This window comes from Scylla paramamosain, chromosome 28 (assembly GCF_035594125.1).
Source record: "Scylla paramamosain isolate STU-SP2022 chromosome 28, ASM3559412v1, whole genome shotgun sequence".
Lineage (NCBI taxonomy): Eukaryota > Metazoa > Arthropoda > Malacostraca > Decapoda > Portunidae > Scylla > Scylla paramamosain.
The window spans coordinates 13,730,970-13,750,961 of NC_087178.1; the positions used below are offsets into that span (position 1 = coordinate 13,730,970).

Below are 19,992 nucleotides of genomic sequence, written 5' to 3' on the forward strand. Positions count from 1 at the left end.
AATGAGATGACGGAAAGAGGCAACATCACGGGCTTGTGAATCACACCTAAAGGTTCTTTCATTGTCATTTTGCTTTATATTTGTTGTTTTGTTTTAATATTTCGCCTCACCTTGCAGAATAAACAAGGGATGTGAATGCTGCTGTTGTTGTTGCGAAAAGGATGAAGTGAAAATTCCGTTCCCTTTCCCCCGTGATTCTGCCGATCTTAATCGGTAAGTCAAGCCTACATTACGTACTACAAGTCATTCAAATGTTCTTTATAATACTATATACAAGGGTGTGGATGCTGTTGTTGTTGTTGTTGCGAAAAGGATGAAGTGAAACCTACAGTCCCTCCTTCCCGTGATTTTGACGAGGAATGCAACAATCAAAAGTTCAAAGATTATCCTCAAGTTATATTAATTTTTAAGGTAGATTCCATCTGGACTATGCAGTGCGGTTGTTGACACAACATTATAGGAAAGACATAGATTGGATTCCTTAGAAGCAGTACAGAAAAGAATGACTAAGATAATTCAGGATCCGAAAGGGTCGCCTTATAAAACTAGGTTTAAACGACTAAGCCTGCATTCACTGTAGAGGTGGATGCGTGGGGACATCTGTTCAGTGGTGAAACAATTTTCCCAGAACACGGGTACACGAGATGACGGAACAAGGCAACATCACTGCCTTGTGAATCACACCTAAAAGTCATTCAAGGTTCTTTCTTTGTCATTCTGCTTTATATTTGTTGTTTTGTTTTATATTTCGACTAACCTTGTAAAATAAACAAAGGGTGTGGTTGCTGTTGTTGTTGTTGTTGCGTAAAGGATGAAGTGAAACCTACAGTCCCTCCTCCCCGTGATTTTGACGAGGAGTGCAACAATCAAAAGTTCAAAGATTATCCTCAAGTTATATTAATTTTTTAGGTAGATTCCATCTGGACTATGCAGTGCGATTCTGGACACAACATTATACGAAAGACATAGATTGGATTCCTTGGAAGCAGTACAGAAAAGAATGACTAAGATAATTCAGGGTCCGAAAGGGTCGCCTTATAAAATTAGGTTTAAACGACTAAGCCTGCATTCACTGTAGAGGTGGATGCGTGGGGACATCTGTTCAGTGGTGAAACAATTTTCCCAGAACACGGGTACACGAGATGACGGAACAAGGTAACATCACGGCCTTGTGAATCACACCTAAAATCATTAAATGTTCTTTCATTATCATTCTGCTTTATATTTGTTTTGTTTTAAATATTTCGCCTCACCTTGCAGAATAAACAAGGGGTGTGGGTGCTGCTGTTGTTGTTGCGAAAAGGATGAAGTGAAACCTCAGATCCCTCTTCAAAGTAATTCTGGCAATTTTAATCGGTAAGTCAAGTCTACACTGCAGTCAGTTCGAGAAAAGAAGTTGATGACACGAAGAACTTTTGATTCCAATCTTTTCTAAAATAGCGGTATGAGTGGAACCCTGCCCCCATACATGTGAAGCATACTCCATACATGGACAGATAAGGCCACTCTACAGAGTTAGCAGCTGGGGGAGAAGGGGTGAGAAAAACTCATGCAGAGTACTCAGAACACCTAACTTCACAAAAGCTGGTTTAGCTAAAGAAGAGATGTGAAGTTTCCAGTTTAAATTATAAGTAAAGGACAGACTGAGGATGTTCAATATAGAAGAAGGGGACAGTGGGGCAGTGATCTGGAAGATTTGTCGAATAGAAAGATGGAGGAATTGAGTTTTTGAGGCATTACTTGTAAAGTCGATATGGAATGATGTAATGTTAGGTAAGAAGGTAGTCATAGGTGTCATATACAGGCCACCAGATCTAGACAGCGATGTAAGTGTTTCAATAATGTGGGAAATTCTGAATGCAGCAAGAAACAAAAATGTATGTATCATTGGGAATTCTAATTACAGAAATATAGACTGGGATATTTTGATAGGAAACAGAGAGTCAGAAGAGTTTCTAGAGGTCATTCAAGATTGCCTTAAGAAACAACTAAATATCGGACTTACAAAATAAGGTAATATTTTAGATTTGGATTTAACAAACGATGAAAATTTAATCTCTGGAATAGGGGTAGGTGAACATTTAGGGGATTCAGATCACAGAGAAGCTAGGTTTGAGGTCACAAGTCAGGTTAACAAGAATCCAAATCACTCCCTTGTATCTCACTTTGCCAGGGGAAACCACTCAGGTCTGAGGGATTTTCTATGCACGATAAACTGGAATAAGGTAGAGCACTTAAATTCGTTGGAGGCAAATTATAAGTAATTAGCACAGAAAATTCACATGGGTCAGGAATATTTTATACCAGACGAAGTACTAAGAAGTAGTAAAATTTAACCAAAATGGATGAAAGCAAGGCTCAGGAGGAAAATAAGTAAAAAAAAAAAAAGTTTAGCTAGGAGTGTGAAGGAAAATGTTAGAGCTGCCAGAAGAAATTACAAAATTACGATAGGAAATGAAGCAAAAAAATAACCCACATAGATTCTTCCAGTTATAAAATACTAAGAATAGGCAAAAAAAAAAATGTCCTTTTAAAGAAATCAAGTGGAGAAACAATAGACAGTGAAGAGGAATTCTGGATATAGTTAAATTTTCTCTAAACATTTTCCAGGGAAGACGCAGTACGGAAAGCGCAGGCAGAATAAGTTTTTTTAGTGGACAGAAGATAGACAAACAGGGATATCGCCAGAAGTACGGACATTATCGTTAAGGACATAGAAAAAAAAAAAAAACGACTAAATCTCCAGGGCCAGATATCTTCCCCAGGGTATTGAAAGAGTGTAATGGTGAGTTTAGCAAAGCCATTGCTGAGTCATTATGGAAATCATTAGGTAAGGAAGAAGTACCTAAGATATGGAGACAGGCAAATGTAGTACCTATTATTAAGAAAGGGATTAGTCACAAAACTGCAATTATCACCCAATTAGTTTAACGTCTGCATTATGCATGACGCTAGAAACCATCAAACCTAGAACATCTAGAAAAAGAAAAAAAAAAAAAATAGCAAATTTAGGAGAGTCAACATAATTCCTTGTCTTACAAACCTATTAGCGTTTCATAAAAGAGTAATACAAGCGGTGGAGAGCGAAGAAAACTACGATATAATTTATATAGACGTCAGTAAGGCATCCGACACGGTACCCCATAGGAGTATCACATAGAGTACTGACTCACGGTATTGTAGAGAAAACTCTGAGCTACATCAGTGTGTGGCTTAACTCTACGGAAAAGAGGGTGCAAATAAATGGTGTTAGGTTACAGTGATGGGAGGCATTTATTTATTTATTTATTTTTTTTAAGTAGGGAGGGAAACGGCCAAGGGCAAAAAAAAAAAAAAGAAGAGGAAGAAGAAGAAAACAGCACAGAGTCAAAAGCGGTCATCAAAAATTAAAAGATAAATGTCTTGAAACCTCCCTCATGAAACAATTCAAGTCACAGAAAGCAGGAAATACAGATGCGGGCAGGGAATTCCAGAGTTTATCAGGAAAACGATAAATGACTGAGAATGCTGGTTAACTCGTGCATTAGAGAGGTGGACAAACTAGGAATGAGAGAAAAGAAAGTGTTGTGCAGTGAGGCCGTGGGAAAGGGGAGGCATGCAGTTAGCAAGATCAGAAGAGCAGTTACAATGAAACTAGTGGCAGAAGATAGCAAGATTGCATCGATAAGAGAGAGGCTGAACACAGCCGGTTAGTGGAGTTGATAAGACGAAAAGATTTTCATTCCATCCTATCTTAATGAGCAGTATGAATGGAATCCCCAAACATGTGAGGCATCCGTCCATACACGGACGGATAAGGCCCCTCTATAGAGTTAACAGTTTGGGAGGGTTGAGAAAACTAGCGGAGACGACTCAGACAGCATAGCTTCAAAGAAGCTGTTTTAGCTAGAGATGAGATGTGAAGTTTCCAGTTTAAAGTAAAGGAGAGACCGAGGATGTTCAGCGTAGAAGAGAGGGAACAGAAAAAGACGGAATAGTTATCTGGATGGTATCCCATCAAAAATGGGATGGCACCACCATCAAAAATTGGGTTACGGTGACTGATTTCAAATTTCATCACAATCACTTCATAAGTGTATGTTATATTAACTTCTGTTCACGATTCATAATATCAGTGAACTGATGAAACCTTACTGAAAGATTGATTCGTTGGAGACCCCTGTAACACAAAAAATTCAATCACATACTGAAGGAATCGGTAGGTTAATGGGATTCAACTCCAAGCTGACAATGAATGCTCTAACGGTTTAGGGTTGGAAGTACTTAAGACATAGCCTGTGTCACTCCCCGGGTGAAAGGGGACCCCTTATCAAATTTCATCACAATCAGTTCAATGGTTCTTCCGTGAAAAGCGGACACATCCCACACACAGGCACACAGACAGACAGTGTGCTTTACTATATTAGATTGCATGGTAGTAATAATAGTAGCGGTGGTGATGGAGCTGGCGGTGGAAGCAGTAATAGTTATAGTAATAGTAGTAGTAGTAGTAGTAGTAGTAGTAGTAGTAGTAATAGTAGTAGTAGTAGTAGTAGTAGTAGTAGTAGTAGTAGTAGTAGTAGTAGCAGTAGTAGTAGTAGTAGTAGTAGTAGTAGTAGTAGTAGTAGTAGTAGTAGTAGTAGTAGCACCGCTAATAACTAATGGTGGCAATGGTGTTGGCGGTAGTAGTAGTAGTAGTAGTAGTAGTAGTAATAGTAGTAGTAGTAGTAGTAGTAGTAGTAGTAGTAGTAGTAGTAGTAGTAGTAGAAGTAGTAGTAGTAGTAGTAGTAGTAGTAGTAGTAGCAGCGGCAGTAGTAACAGCGCTAATAATTTGCTGGAGCTGTAAGAGCAACAAACATTTTGGAGACATATGCTATTAATTTTTACACAGACATATAGTGATTCAGATTAGTACTAAAAATAAAAATATTCCTCGACAACTGTGATCATGACTCTGAGGAAAATGTTTGATGATGACGAATCTGATGATGATGACAATAATAACGTTTCCAAAGTCACTGGAACAGGAGATGACGGAACAAAGCAACAAAATGCTCATGTGAATCGCAAGTCATTCAAGGTTCTTTCATAGTCATCTTACTTTATATTTGTTGTATTGTTACAGTAAGATTTACAGTATGGCAGATAATGGTGATAGTTATGACATCCTATATTTGGATTTTAGTAAACCGTTTGACAAGGTACCCCATCAGAAGCTCCTGAGAAAGGTTAGGGCGCACGGGATAGATGGGAAGGTGTTACACTTGATAAAGTCATGGCTAAGCGACAGGTGACAGAGAGTTGTAATAAACGGCTCTAAATATAGGTCTATTAGAATCACTAAAAAGGAGAATAACCAAAAGGATACAGAGGATGAGGAGTATTCCTTACCAAGCGAGACTGAAGCTGTTAAATTTTCATTCTTTAGAGAGACGTATGTTAAGAGGGGACTTGACAAAAGTCTTTAAGTGGTATAAGGGTTATAACAAGTGGGACGTAAGCAAAATTCTTAGGATCAGTAAACAGGATAAAACAAGAAATAACGGGTTCAAGCTTGAAAAATTTAGGGTTAAAAAAAGATAGGAAGGAATTGGTTCTCAAACAGAGCGGTACATGAATGGAACGGACTTAGTAATCAAGCTGTTAGCATTGAGTCATTAGGGAGCTTTAAGAGAAGATTAGACAGATTTATGGATGAGATTGATATATGGAAATAAATAGGTATAGTTCATACAGGGACTGCCACATGTAGGCATGCAAAGGCAAGCAAAGTTTTTGGAGATGTTTTTGGCTAGATACCAGAAGTCACGAGGGGAGTTAGTTCTTGAAAGATTTTGGAACTTTCTACTAATAAAGGAGTTTTTTCCTTCGTTAGTAAAAAGTGTCAAATTTTTCAAGATCTAACTCCCCTCGTGACCTCTTGTACCTAGCCTAAAACATCTCCAATAGCTTTGCTTCTTTATCTTTCCTTTCTTTATTTCAACATAATGGCACCATTGCCATCTCATCTATTTCTAAAGCGGAACCATCCCTCAAACCTTTGGTAAAGACTCTACCTTGGATGATTCAGGGTTTGTTCCTCCCTCTCCTTCACCCTCTGAATACTTCATGCTACCTATTAAAATCATTCGCATTGATATTTTCCATGCCCTCACAGGCCTAAGCCCTCGGAAGGCTTATGGACCTGATGGACTCCCTCTTACTGTTCTCCGAAACTGTGCCTTCATACATGCACCTCGCCTGGTCAAACTCTTTCAACTCTGTCTATCAACATCTATCCTTCCTTCTTGCTGGAAGTTTGCCTACATTCAGCCTGTTCTTAAAAAAGAGTGATCATTGCAATCCCTCAAATTACCATCCTATGGCTTTAATTTTCTGCCTATCTAATTTTTTTTTTTAATCTATCCTCAACAGGAAGATTCTTAAACATCTATCACTTCTACCTGGTCGCCAGTATGGGTTCCGTCAATGCTGCTCTACTGGTGGTATTCTGGCTTTCCTTACTGAGTCTTGCTCATCCTCTTTTAGAGATTTTGTTGAAACTTTTGTTGTTGCCTTAGACATATTAAAAGATTTTGACAGAGTCTGGCACAAAGCTTTGATTTCCAAACTACCCTGCTACAGCTTCTATCCTTCTCTCTATAACTTCATCTCATGTTTTCTTTCTGACCGTTCTATTACTGCTGTGATACACGGTCCCTATTCTCCTCCTAAATCTATTAAAAATGGTGCTCCAGTCACCTGCTCTTTTCCAATTATTCATCAATGGCCTTTTAAACTAAAATTATTTTCCTGTCTACTCCTACGTTGATGATACCACCTTGCACTTTTCCAAATCTTTGCGTTGACCTCCAACCGTACAGGAAGTAAACAGTTCACGCGGGTAAGTAACAAAACGCCTGACTTCTAATCTCTCTAAAATTTCTGATGGGGGCGAAACAAAATCAATATTGTTCAATGCCTCAAGAACTCAATTTCTCCATGTATCAACTCAACACAACCTTCCAGACAACTGTCCCCTTCTTCTACACTGAACATCCTTGGTCTGTCTTTTACTTATGATCTAAACTGGAAAAAAACATGAAAAAAAAAGTTAAAACATCTTCCTTGAAGTTCGGTGTTCTGAGTCGTCTCCGCAAGTTTCTTTCACCTCCCACCTCTCACCCAGCCCCAGCTGCTAATTCTGAAAAGGGGCCTTTTCCGTCCATGTATGGAGTGTGCTTCACAAGAAAGGGGGGTTCCACTCATACCTTTCTTTTAGACAAGGTGGAATCAAAAGCTTTTCGTCTTATCAATTCTTTTCCTCTAAGTGACTGTCTTCCGCTTGTTTCTTATCACTGTAATGTTGCATGATATGCTATTTTCTACCGCTATTTTTATACCAACTGCCCTTCTGATCTTACTAACTGCATGCCTCCCCTCCTTCCGCGGCCTTGCTGCACAAGACTTTCTTCTTTCTCAATTATTCAACACTTTCTCAGGTAAACTCTAGAAATCACTTCCTGTTTCTGTATTTTCACCTTCCTATCATTTAAACTCTTTCAAGAGGGACGTTTCACGACATTTATCCTGAAATTTTGAGTAACGCTTTCGACCGGCATATCAGTGGGCCTTTTTCTTATCTTTTTTTTTTCCAATTTTTCTTGCCATTGGCCGGTCCCCCTCCTTCATAAAAAAAAAAAATGTCATTAAGGAATAAAGCCAAAGGATATTGAAGTTTACTATTAGCAGTGCAACAAACTGATGTGCCGAGATTATCCTCAAGTTATATTTACCTTTAATTACCAAATAGGTTTCTAATAAGGAATGAAAGAATCACCTTATAAAGATAGACTCAAACCACCAAACCTGCATTCACTGGAGAGATGGATACGTGGGGACATCTTCCGTTCAGTGGTGAAACAAGTTTCCTAGAACACAGGAACACGAGATGACGGAACAAGGCAACATCACGGGCTTGTGAATCACACCTAAAGGTTCTTTCATTGTCATTCTGCTTTATATTTCTTGTTTTGTTTTAATATTTCGCCTCACCTTGCAGAATAAACAAGGGGTGTGAATGCTGCTGTTGTTGTTGCGAAAAGGATGAAGTGAAAATTCCGTTCCCTTTCCCCCGTGATTCTGCCGATCTTAATCGGTAAGTCAAGCCTACATTACGTACTACAAGTCATTCAAATGTTCTTTATAATACTATATAATAATAATTATCAGTAAGGAGCAAAGGCAAAGGATATTACGGTTTACCATTAGGAGTGTAACAATCAGAAGTGCAGAGACTATGTTCAAGTCATATTTAGCTTTAGTTACCCAATCAGGACTATACAGTGTGGTATTGGACACAGTATTATTGGAAAGACAGATTAGATTCCTTAGAAGCAGTACAGAAAAGAATGACTAACATGATTCAGGGAATGAAAGGATCACCTTATAAAACTAGGCTTAAACGACTAAACCTGCATTCACTGGAGAGAAGGAAGCGGTGGTGAAAAAAGTTTCCTAGATCACGGGAACACGAGATCACATAACAAGGCAACACAATGGTCTTGTGCATCACACTTAAAAGTCATTCAAGGTTCTTTCTTTGTCATTCTGCTTTATATTTGTTGTTTTGTTTTATATTTCGACTAACCTTGTAAAATAAACAAAGGGTGTGGTTGCTGTTGTTGTTGTTGTTGCGTAAAGGATGAAGTGAAACCTACAGTCCCTCCTCCCCGTGATTTTGACGAGGAGTGCAACAATCAAAAGTTCAAAGATTATCCTCAAGTTATATTAATTTTTTAGGTAGATTCCATCTGGACTATGCAGTGCGGTTCTGGACACAACATTATAGGAAAGACATAGATTGGATTCCTTGGAAGCAGTACAGAAAAGAATGACTAAGATAATTCAGGATCCGAAAGGGTCGCCTTATAAAATTAGGTTTAAACGACTAAGCCTGCATTCACTGTAGAGGTGGATGCGTGGGGACATCTGTTCAGTGGTGAAACAATTTTCCCAGAACACGGGTACACGAGATGACGGAACAAGGTAACATCACGGCCTTGTGAATCACACCTAAAATCATTAAATGTTCTTTCATTATCATTCTGCTTTATATTTGTTTTGTTTTAAATATTTCGCCTCACCTTGCAGAATAAACAAGGGGTGTGGGTGCTGCTGTTGTTGTTGCGAAAAGGATGAAGTGAAACCTCAGATCCCTCTTCAAAGTAATTCTGGCAATTTTAATCGGTAAGTCAAGTCTACACTGCAGTCAGTTCGAGAAAAGAAGTTGATGACACGAAGAACTTTTGATTCCAATCTTTTCTAAAATAGCGGTATGAGTGGAACCCTGCCCCCATACATGTGAAGCATACTCCATACATGGACAGATAAGGCCACTCTACAGAGTTAGCAGCTGGGGGAGAAGGGGTGAGAAAAACTCATGCAGAGTACTCAGAACACCTAACTTCACAAAAGCTGGTTTAGCTAAAGAAGAGATGTGAAGTTTCCAGTTTAAATTATAAGTAAAGGACAGACTGAGGATGTTCAATATAGAAGAAGGGGACAGTGGGGCAGTGATCTGGAAGATTTGTCGAATAGAAAGATGGAGGAATTGAGTTTTTGAGGCATTACTTGTAAAGTCGATATGGAATGATGTAATGTTAGGTAAGAAGGTAGTCATAGGTGTCATATACAGGCCACCAGATCTAGACAGCGATGTAAGTGTTTCAATAATGTGGGAAATTCTGAATGCAGCAAGAAACAAAAATGTATACTAATAATTATCAGTAAGGAACAAAGGCAAAGGATATTACGGTTTACCATTAGGAGTGTAAGAATGAGAAGTGCAGAGACTATGTTCAAGTTATATTTAGCTTTAGTTACCCAATCAGTGCGGTTCTGGACACAGTATTATAGGAGAGACATAGATTAGATTCCTTAGAAGCAGTATTGAAAAGATGATTCAGGGAATGAAAGGATCACCTTATAAAACTAGGTTTAAACGACTAAAAGTCGTTTAAACGACTTCATTCATTCACTGGAGAGAAGGAAGCGTAGGGACATCTTCCGTTCAGTGGTGAAAAAAGTTTCCTAGAGCACGGGAACACGAGATGACATAACAAGGCAACACAATGGTCTTGTGCATCACACTTAAAAGTCATTCAAGGTTCTTTCTTTTTCATTCTGCTTCATATTTGTTGATTTATTTTATATTTCAACTAACCTTGTAAAATAAACAAAGGGTGTGGATGTTGTTGTTGTTTTTGCGATAAGGATGAAGTGAAACCTACAGTCCCTCCTCCCCGTGATTTTGACGATTTGACACATGAGGTGTGTAAGAATCAAAAGTGCAGAGACTATCCTCAAGTTATATTTACCTTTTGTTAGAACACCTTCTGTTATTTGCCTTTTGTTAGAACACGGAAACATCCTGCTTTATATTTGTTGTTTTATATTTCAACAAACCTTGTAGAATAAACAACGGGTGTGGATGCTGTTGTTGTTGTTGGGAAAAGATGACCGAACAAGGCAACATAACAACCTTGTGTATCACATCTAAAAGCCATTAAAGATTCTTTCATTGTCATCCTGTCATTTGTTTTAATATTTCGCCTCACCTTGCAGAATAAACAAGGGGTGTGGGTGCTGCTGTTGTTGTTGCGAAAAGGATGAAGTGAAAACTCCGTTCCCTTTTCCCCGTGATTCTGCCGATCTTAATCGGTAAGTCAAGCCTACATTACGTACTACAAGTCATTCAAGTGTTCTTTATAATACTATGTATTAATAATTGTTAGTAAGGAACAAAGGCAAAAGATATTAGGGTTTACCATGAGGAATGTAACAATTAGAAGTGCAGAGACTATGTTCAAGTTATATTTAGCTTTAGTTACCCAATCAGGGGCTATGCAGTGCGGTTTTGCACAGTATTATAGGAAAGACATAGATTAGATTCCTTAGAAGCAGTAGAGAAAAGAAAGACTAAGATGATTAATGGAATGAAAGGATCACCTTATAAAACTAGGCTTAAACGACTAAACTTGCATTCACTGTAGAGAAGGATGCGTGGGGACATCTTCCGTTCAGTGATGAAAAAAGTTTCCTTAGAACACTTGAACACGAGGTGACCGAAGAAGGCAACGCAATGGTCTTGTGAATCACACTTAAAAGTCATTCAAGATTTTTTCTTTGTCATCCTGCTTTATATTTATTGTTCTGTTTTATATTTCGACTCATCTTGTAGAATGAACAAAGGGTGTGGATGCTGTTGTTGTTGCGAAAAGGATGAAGTGAAACTACTCCTCCAACGGCCTCACTGCACAAGGCTTTCTTCTTTCTCTCATCCCTATTCTGTTCACCTCTCTAATGCAAGAGTTAACCATTATTCTCAATCATTCATTCCTTTCTCTGGTAAACTCTGGAACTCCCTGCCTGCTTCTGTATTTCCACTTTCTTATGACTTGAATTCCTTCAAGAGGGATGTTTCAAGACACTTATCATTCAATTTTTGACTGCCGTTTTGGACCCTTTTCTGGGACTGGCATCTCAGTGTTTTTTTTTTTTTTTTTTTTTTTTTGCCCAGTGTCCCTCCTACATGAAAAAAAGTAGTAGTAGTTGTAGTAGTAGTAGTAGTAGTAGTAGTAGTAGTAGTAGTAGTAGTAGTAGTAGTAGTAGTAGTAGTAGTAGTAGTAGAGGAGGAGGAGGAGGCAGTAGACACCTGCCGAAACGATAATTACTCCCAGTGAGGTCTAAAGCACTGTTCAGGGGGTGCTGTGAACTTATTAAATCCAGCTGTGACCTCACTGAACGTTTCCCTTTGTGTCTCACAACACAAGGGGGCAGTCACAGCCTGCCCTCTAAAGACAACTCTCTTCCTCCACACAAAACTACAAGCACCTAATAACACACACACCCTTCACTCAAAAAATTTTAAAATCATCATGGCGACTCCGACACCAGCCTCGGACTCCCCATCTGGGGAGGGGACCATAAATGTCCCCAGGTCGGACTGCCTTTCTGTTGATAACCCTAAGTGTCTTAACACCCCCCTCAACTTTTTCTTCATTAACTTCTGCAACATTCGCGGTCTAAGATCTAATTTTCAATCTGTAGAACACCGCCTCTCCTCTTCTAAACCTCATCTTCTTTTCCTCACTGAAACTCAAGTGTCTGAGGCAACTGATAGTAGCCCCTTTTCTGTTCCCTCCTACTTTCTCTATCCTCATTTTCGATCCAAAGCTGGATGCTGCGTTTATGTGCGCAATGACTTAACCTGCTCTCGTGCCCACACTCTTGAATCTTCCGAGTTTTCCACCATCTGGCTACGACTACAGAGTCACTCTCATACTAAATTTATCTGTGTTGTATACCTCTCACCTAACTCCTCTGACTATAAGAAATTCTTCGACTACTTAACTTCCAAAGTGGAGCACATTCTGACCCTCTTCCCTTTTGCAGAGATCTCCATTCTTGGAGACTTCAATCTTTACCACCAGCTTTGGCTTTCCTCTCCCTTCACTGACCATCCTGGTGAACTAGCCAACAACTTTGCTATCCTCCATGACCTAGAGCAATTGGTGCAACACCCTACTCGTATTCCTGACCGTCTTGGAGATACGCCCAACATTCTTGACCTTTTCCTGACCTCTAATCCTTCTGCTTATGCTGTCACCCTTTCTTCTCCGTTGGGCTCCTCTAATCACAATCTCATATCTTTATCTTGTCCTATCGCTCCAATCCCTCCTCAGGATACCCCTAAGCGAAGGTGCCTCTGGCGTTTTGCCTCTGCTAGTTGGGGGGACCTGAGGAGGTATTTTGCTGATTTTCCTTGGAATGACTACTGCTTCCGTGTCAGAGACCCGTCTTTGTGTGCTGAGCGCATAACAGGTGATAGTGTCTGGCATGGAGGCGTACATTCCTCACTCTTTTTCTCGTCCTAAACCTTCTAAACCTTGGTTTAACACAACTTGTTCTCGTGCTATACATGATAGAGAGGTGGCCCACAAAAGGTACTTAAGCCTTCCATCACCAGAATCTCATGCACTTTATATTTCTGCCCGGAACCATGCCAAGTCTGTTCTCCGACTAGCCAAAAACTCCTTCATTAACAAAAAATGTCAAAACCTTTCAAGATCTAACTTCCCTCGTGATTTCTGGCATCTAGCCAAAAAATATCTCCAATAACTTTGCTTCTTCTTCTTTCCCTCCTCTATTTCAACCAGATGGCACCACTGCTATCACATCTATTTCTAAAGCTGAACTCTTCGCTCAAACCTTTGCTAAAAACTCTAGCTTGGACGATTCTGGGCTTGTTCCTCCCTCTCCTCCATCCTCTGACTACTTCATGCCACGTATTAAAATTCTTCGCAATGATGTTTTCCATGCCCTCGCTGGCCTAAACCCTCGGAAGGCTTATGGTCCTGATGGGGTCCCTCCTATTGTTCTCCGAAACTGTGCCTCCGTGCTTGCACCTTGCCTAATTAAACTCTTTCAGCTCTGTCTGTCAATATCTACCTTTCCTTCTTGCTGAAAGTTTGCCTACATTCAACCTGTTCCTAAAAAGGGTGACCGTTCTAATCCCTCAAACTACCGTCCTATTGCTTTAATTTCCTGCCTATCTAAAGTTTTTGAATCTATCCTCAACAGGAAGATTCTTAAATATCTATCACTTCACAACCTTCTATCTGATCGGCAGTATGGGTTCCGTCAAGGCCGCTCTACTGGTGATCTTCTGGCTTTCCTTACTGAGTCTTGGTCATCCTCTTTTAGAGATTTTGGTGAAACTTTTGCTGTTGCCTTGGACATATCAAAAGCCTTTGATAGAGTCTGGCACAAAGCTTTGATTTCCAAACTACCCTCCTACGGTTTCTATCCTTCTCTCTGTAACTTCATCTCAAGTTTCCTTTCTGACCGTTCTATTGCTGCTGTGGTAGACGGTCACTGTTCTTCTCCTAAATCTATTAACAGTGGTGTTCCTCAGGGTTCTGTCCTGTCACCCACTCTCTTCTTATTATTCATTAATGATCTTCTAAACCAAACTTCTTGTCCTATCCCCTCCTACGCTGATGATACCACCCTACACTTTTCCACGTCTTTTCATAGACGTCCAACCCTTCAGGAGGTAAACATTTCACGCAGGGAAGCCACAGAACGCTTGACTTGGTATTGTTCAATGCCTCAAAAACTCAATTCCTCCATCTATCAACTCGACACAACCTTCCAGACAACTATCCCCTCTTCTTCAATGACACTCAACTGTCCCTCTCTTCTACACTGAACATCCTAGGTCTGTCCTTTACTTATAATCTGAACTGGAAACTTCACATCTCATCTCTAGCTAAAACAGCTTCTATGAAGTTAGACGTTCTGAGACGTCTCCGCCAGTTTTTCTTACCCCCCAGCTGCTAACTCTGTACAAGGGCCTTATCCGTCCATGTATGGAGTATGCTTCACATGTCTGGGGGGATTCCACTCATACTGCTCTTCTAGACAGGGTGGAATCCAGGGTGCACTCCAGCACTTTTTTCGTTAGTCGGGAGGGAAGAAGGGGTAGTGAGAAGGTGAGGGGCAAAATAGTTAAATCTAGAAAGGTAGCTAGCTCAGGGATGATGAGAAATAGCTTAAGTGTTTACTACACAAACTGTAGAAGTATTCTGAATAAAATAGACTTGCTTAGAGGAATAGCGAGCGTTGAGAAATTTGATATCATTGCTTTAACTGAAACTTGGTTAGATATGTCAGGAAAAGTATTTAATCCAGAGGTTAAGATAGATGGGTATACAATGTTCTATAAAGATAGGGAAAACAGGAGAGGAGGAGGCGTCGCGCTCTACGTTAGGGACACATTACAGTGTTGTATCAACAGTAGAATTAAAACAGATAACAAAGCAGAGTCGATATGGGTAGATATTAAGGAAGGATCGCAGTCAGTAGTACTAGGGGTAGTTTACAGACCACCGACCAGTACAGAGGAAATTAACACCTCACTGTGGCAGGAATTAAATAGAGCAGGCAGGTACAGTCAGGTATGTGTGGTAGGAGATTTTAATTTTAGGAATATCGACTGGAGTCTGATGGTGGGTAACAAGGAAGCAGAGGAATTTCTTAAGGTAATTCAGGATAATTTTTTAAAACAGGTAGTCGTAGAACCCACAAGGGGGAATAATATTCTAGATTTAATTCTTACTAGCAGGGAGGAAGCAGTCACGCAGGTAGAGGTTGGAGGACAGCTAGGTAACAGTGACCATAAGGAAATTAGGTACAATTTAGAATGGGAAGAAACAGTTAGAAACAACAACACTAGTAAAATACCTGACTTTAGGAGAGCAGATTTTGAAGAATTAAAAAGGTACCTCCAAGGAGTGGACTGGCAAAGGATGCACGGTGAGGTCAGGTCAGGGGCGGAGTTCAGAGAGATAAGGCAGGATGAGAGAGGTGAGGTGAGGCGTGAGGGTGTAGGACAAGAGGAGGGGAGATGTGTCCGGAAGGGAGGAGGAAAGAGGAAGGGGGGAGCTAGGTGTGAGTATGTTGGAATGTCAGGTCATGCGGAAATGAGAGAGGTGAGGTCGAGGCGAGTAGATGAGGGAGTGGAGAGGATGGTAGGAGATGAGATGAGGGGACTAGGTGAAGTAAATGTAGATAAATTGTATAAATATTTCGTAGATAAAGTTCATACAGGTCAGTTAGCAAATATCCCGTATAGAACAATAAGATCACAAAAAAATGACCCTAAATGGATGACTGCTAGGTTGAAGCATTATATAGGGCGTAAGAGAAGTATATATAGGAGATTAAGGGCAGGTGAGGAAGTTTTAAGGACACAATATAATGAATTAGTTAGAACAGTCAGGAAGTTAACGAGGAAAGCTAAGGACAATTATGAATCAAAGGTAGCCAGCCAGGCGAAGACGGACCCCAAGGGATTTTATCAGGTATACAGGACGAAGAATAAGGATACTGTAGGTCCATTAAAGGCAGCAGATGGGGAGCTGGTTAGTTCTGGGGAGGAGATTAGTAAACTTCTGAATGATTATTTTTTAACTGTCCTCACCCAGGAAAACATGCAGGATATGCCAGATAGTGAACAGGTGTTTAGAGCAGATGAGAATGAGAAGCTGACAGATATTTCCATAACTAGGGAGATAGTGGAACAGGAGATAGATAGGCTAAAAAAGTTCAAGTCACCAGGACCTGATGAAATATATCCCAGAGTACTTAAGGAATGTAAAGAGATTATTATGGAGCCGTTAGTTTCTGTCTTTAGGAAATCACTGGAGTCGGGTGAGGTACCAGTAATGTGGAGGCAGGCTAATGTAGTACCCATCTTTAAGAAAGGAGATAAAACTTTAGCGTCTAATTATAGACCTGTCAGCTTAACTTCAGTTGTAGGTAAAATGTTAGTCAATAATAGCGAGGAACATTAGGGAACATTTAGACAAACATAACTTGATAAATCAATCACAGCATGGCTTCACGAAGGGGAAGTCTTGCCTGACAAACTTGTTAAGTTTTTACAGTAGGGTGTACGAGGCAGTAGATAATGGTGATAGTTATGATATCTTATATCTGGACTTTAGTAAAGCATTTGACAAGGTACCCCATCAAAGGCTCCTGAGAAAGGTTAGGGCACACGGGATAGATGGGAAGGTGTTAGGCTGGATAGAGTCATGGCTTAGTGACAGGCGACAGAGAGTGGTAATAAACGGCTCGAAATCCGAGTGGGGTCATGTAATTAGTGGGGTGCCACAGGGATCAGTATTAGGGCCATTGTTATTTCTAATGTATATCAATGACTTGGATAGTGGAATTAGTAGTGATGTTAGTAAATTTGCGGATGACACAAAGATAGGTAGATTAATTAGGTCAGAATCGGATGCCATCGCCTTGCAGGCAGACTTAGATAGAATGAATGAATGGACGGATAGATGGCAAATGCAATTTAATATCAATAAATGCAAAGTGCTTAGCGTAGGTAGAGGAAACCCACACAATAGGTACACATTAGACAGCCAAACTCTGGTAGGTACAGGGTACGAGAAAGATTTAGGAGTTATAGTTAGCTCTGAACTCCGTCTAGGGAAGCAATGCATAGAAGCCAGAAACAAGGCAAATAGGGTACTAGGATTTATTTTTAGGAGTGTTAAAAGTAGAAGGCCGGGAGTAATATTAAAGTTATACTTGGCGCTGGTCAGACCTCATCTAGACTACGCGGTGCAGTTCTGGTCCCCACATTACAGGAAAGATATAGGTCTATTAGAATCAGTACAGAGGAGAATGACTAAAAGGATACAGGGGATGAGGAGTATTCCTTACAAGGCGAGGTTGAAGCTGTTGAATTTACATTCTTTAGAGAGACGTAGGTTAAGAGGGGACCTGATAGAAGTCTTTAAGTGGTATAAGGGTTATAACAAGGGAGATGTAAGCAAAATTCTTAGGATCAGCAACCAGGGTAGAACAAGAAATAACGGGTTCAAGCTTGAAAAATTTAGGTTTAGGAAGGAGATAGGGAAAAATTGGTTCTCAAATAGAGTGGTAGACGAGTGGAACGGACTCAGTAATCATGTAGTTAGTGCTAGGACACTAGAGAGCTTTAAGAGAAGATTAGACAAGTTTATGGATGGGGATAACAGATGGAAATAGGTAGGTGTGTTTCATACAGGGACTGCCACGTGTAAGCCTGGTCGCTTCTTGCAGCTTCCCTTATTTCTTATGTTCTTATGTTCTTATGAATCAAAAGCTTTTCGTCTCATCAACTCCTCTCCTCTAACTGACTGTCTTCAGCCTCTCTCTCACCGCCGCAATGTTGCATATCTAGCTGTCTTCTACCGCTATTTTCATGCTAACTGCTCTTCTGATCTTGCTAACTGCATTGTTCATTATTTTTCAATCACTGCTTTGACCCTTTTATGGGACTGGTATTTCAGTGGGCTTTTTTTTTTATTGGATTTTTGTTGCCCTTGGCCAGTTTCACTCCTACATTAAAAAAAAAAAAAGTAGTAGTAGTAGTAGCAGTAGTAGTAGTAGTAGTAGTAGTAGTAGTAGTAGTAGTAGTAGTAGTAGTAACAGCTGCTGGAGCTGTAAGAGCAGCAAATCCATTGGAGACATATGCTGTTCATTTATACACAGACATAGTAATTCAGATCAGTAGTAGTAATAACAATCTTTGACAACTGTGATCATGGTGTTGATGGAAATTTTTGATGAAGCTGATTCTGATAATGATGACAATGATAAGAATTTGCTTTTTAGGATTTAGGATTCAGAAATGTGACTCATTAATTAATAAAAAAAAATAATAATTATCCACAGAAAATACTGCAAATGTTTGAAATGTAGCCTTTGTAGAGGCCTCATTTCTCCCTCATAACTCACCAAGAGGAATATAACCACAATGCACTTTCCCTCTCTCTCTCCCTCTCTCTCTCTCTCTCTCTCTCTCTCTCTCTCTCTCTCTCTCTCTCTCTCTCTCTCTCTCTCTCTCTCTCTCTCTCTCTCTCTCTCTCTCTCTCTCTCTCTCTCTCTCTCTCTCTCTCTCTCTCTCTGCAGGAGAAGTGAGAAAGAGAATGCAGCCAAAGCACAACTTCGACAACCCGAAGTGGTCTGGACATAATCTTCATCCACTTTTATCCACTTCCACCTGATCACCCTGTCCTGATTTTCACTGAAAGAAGAAAATAATTATGACGTATAAAATGCTAATTCTTTTGTGTCCTTTACTAAGTCGAGTAAACTATTATGTCCATTAAAGCTAGAGTCTTTCACTGGATGAGTAGATAGAAGAGTGCAAACTGTTGTCACCTTTGAACTACTATGCATAATATATCTACAACGTAACTCTTGATTTATGAATGATAAAAATTTGCTGCAATAAAAATATCAACAAACATACAACTTGTAAGAATACAACCTATATTTTGTCACAGAGAGAGAGAGAGAGAGAGAGAGAGAGAGAGAGAGAGAGAGAGAGAGAGAGAGAGAGAGAGAGAGAGAGAGAGTTTTGACCCTTCAAAGACCCCCTTCGTGGGTCACTACAAACAGAGCCATCACTTGCCACTACTCTCGGGTCAGCTTCCCTGGACTACACCCTGTAGCTTAGTGAGGGGCAATTACATACAAGTCCAAGCCATTCAAAGGCCGTAAAATAGCTAAAGCCTCTAGGTTTCCACCCCTGCCAATAGTGCAGAGGATAATAACTTCAAAAAAATTTATTCCCCATTGCTGAAGAGGACTTGATAATCACATCTGGGAAGCACAGCAGTAGCTATGGACGCCACACAATACGTAATGTCCTGAAGACAAAACCGCCCCTCAAACGACAGGTCCTCCCACTCTCCTCAGAATATTACCGTGCTTCGGTTCGTGTTCAGCTCATCTCAGATCTCCCAGAAGACTGATGTTACCTCCTACAAATTTGGCGCATCAGGAGGGAAATGAGATTACCAAAACACTACACAGCATGTACACAGAATTCATGTTCTCTGCACAACATGACACACAGACAATAACAACAAAAAAGGCCACTGGTATTTAACTAAAGAATACGAGACAAGAGTCAATTCGACTTAGAACATAAAACAGCTTCCAGCAGATTGCCAGTCTGCCCAAACAAACAACACCGGACAAAAAAAAAAAAAAAAAAAAGTGGCTCGAGCAAGACACTAAACTCTAAGGTATATAACTAATACCCGGTCCTCTCTCAATTACTCATATAATTTATAATGACAGTTACTCGAATGACCAGCTCTTACAAAAAAAAGGGATGAAACGTAGATGAAGCGGTAGCGGGTGAGTCTACGCATCATCCCCCATGGAAGCATGTGGCCCTGACACGGCGGTCCCACTCCCAAAACCATTTTAACTTCAATAAATCATTCCACTGATACTCTAGGGGCTGGCTGGAATGTCATTCTTTCATACAGAACTATGACTTCCAATCTCTCATGGGTTTCAATTTCAGCTCACTGCTTCTACGGGAAATATGAAAAATTTTTAAAAGATTATAGCTAAGTAGGATACGAGAAACTTACGATTAAGATA

The 19,992-nt window shown here is 40.0% G+C and overlaps 1 protein-coding gene across 2 annotated transcripts in view; it reads left to right on the top strand.

The window, feature by feature from the left end:
• LOC135114956 (otogelin-like protein) overlaps positions 1-18,846 on the top strand; it is a 33,401-nt gene extending 14,555 nt beyond the window's left edge. The window contains exons 5-10 of one of the 2 annotated variants that reach the window (XM_064031273.1): positions 118-213; positions 1,261-1,356; positions 8,021-8,116; positions 9,112-9,207; positions 10,585-10,680; positions 18,502-18,846. In XM_064031273.1, coding sequence (XP_063887343.1) covers positions 118-213; positions 1,261-1,356; positions 8,021-8,116; positions 9,112-9,207; positions 10,585-10,680; positions 18,502-18,565 — 544 coding nt within the window. In that variant the 3' untranslated portion in view covers positions 18,566-18,846. The remainder of the gene's footprint in view (positions 1-117; positions 214-1,260; positions 1,357-8,020; positions 8,117-9,111; positions 9,208-10,584; positions 10,681-18,501) is intronic. The other variant, XM_064031274.1, reaches the window with a different exon arrangement.
• The last annotated feature ends 1,146 nt before the right edge of the window (positions 18,847-19,992 follow it).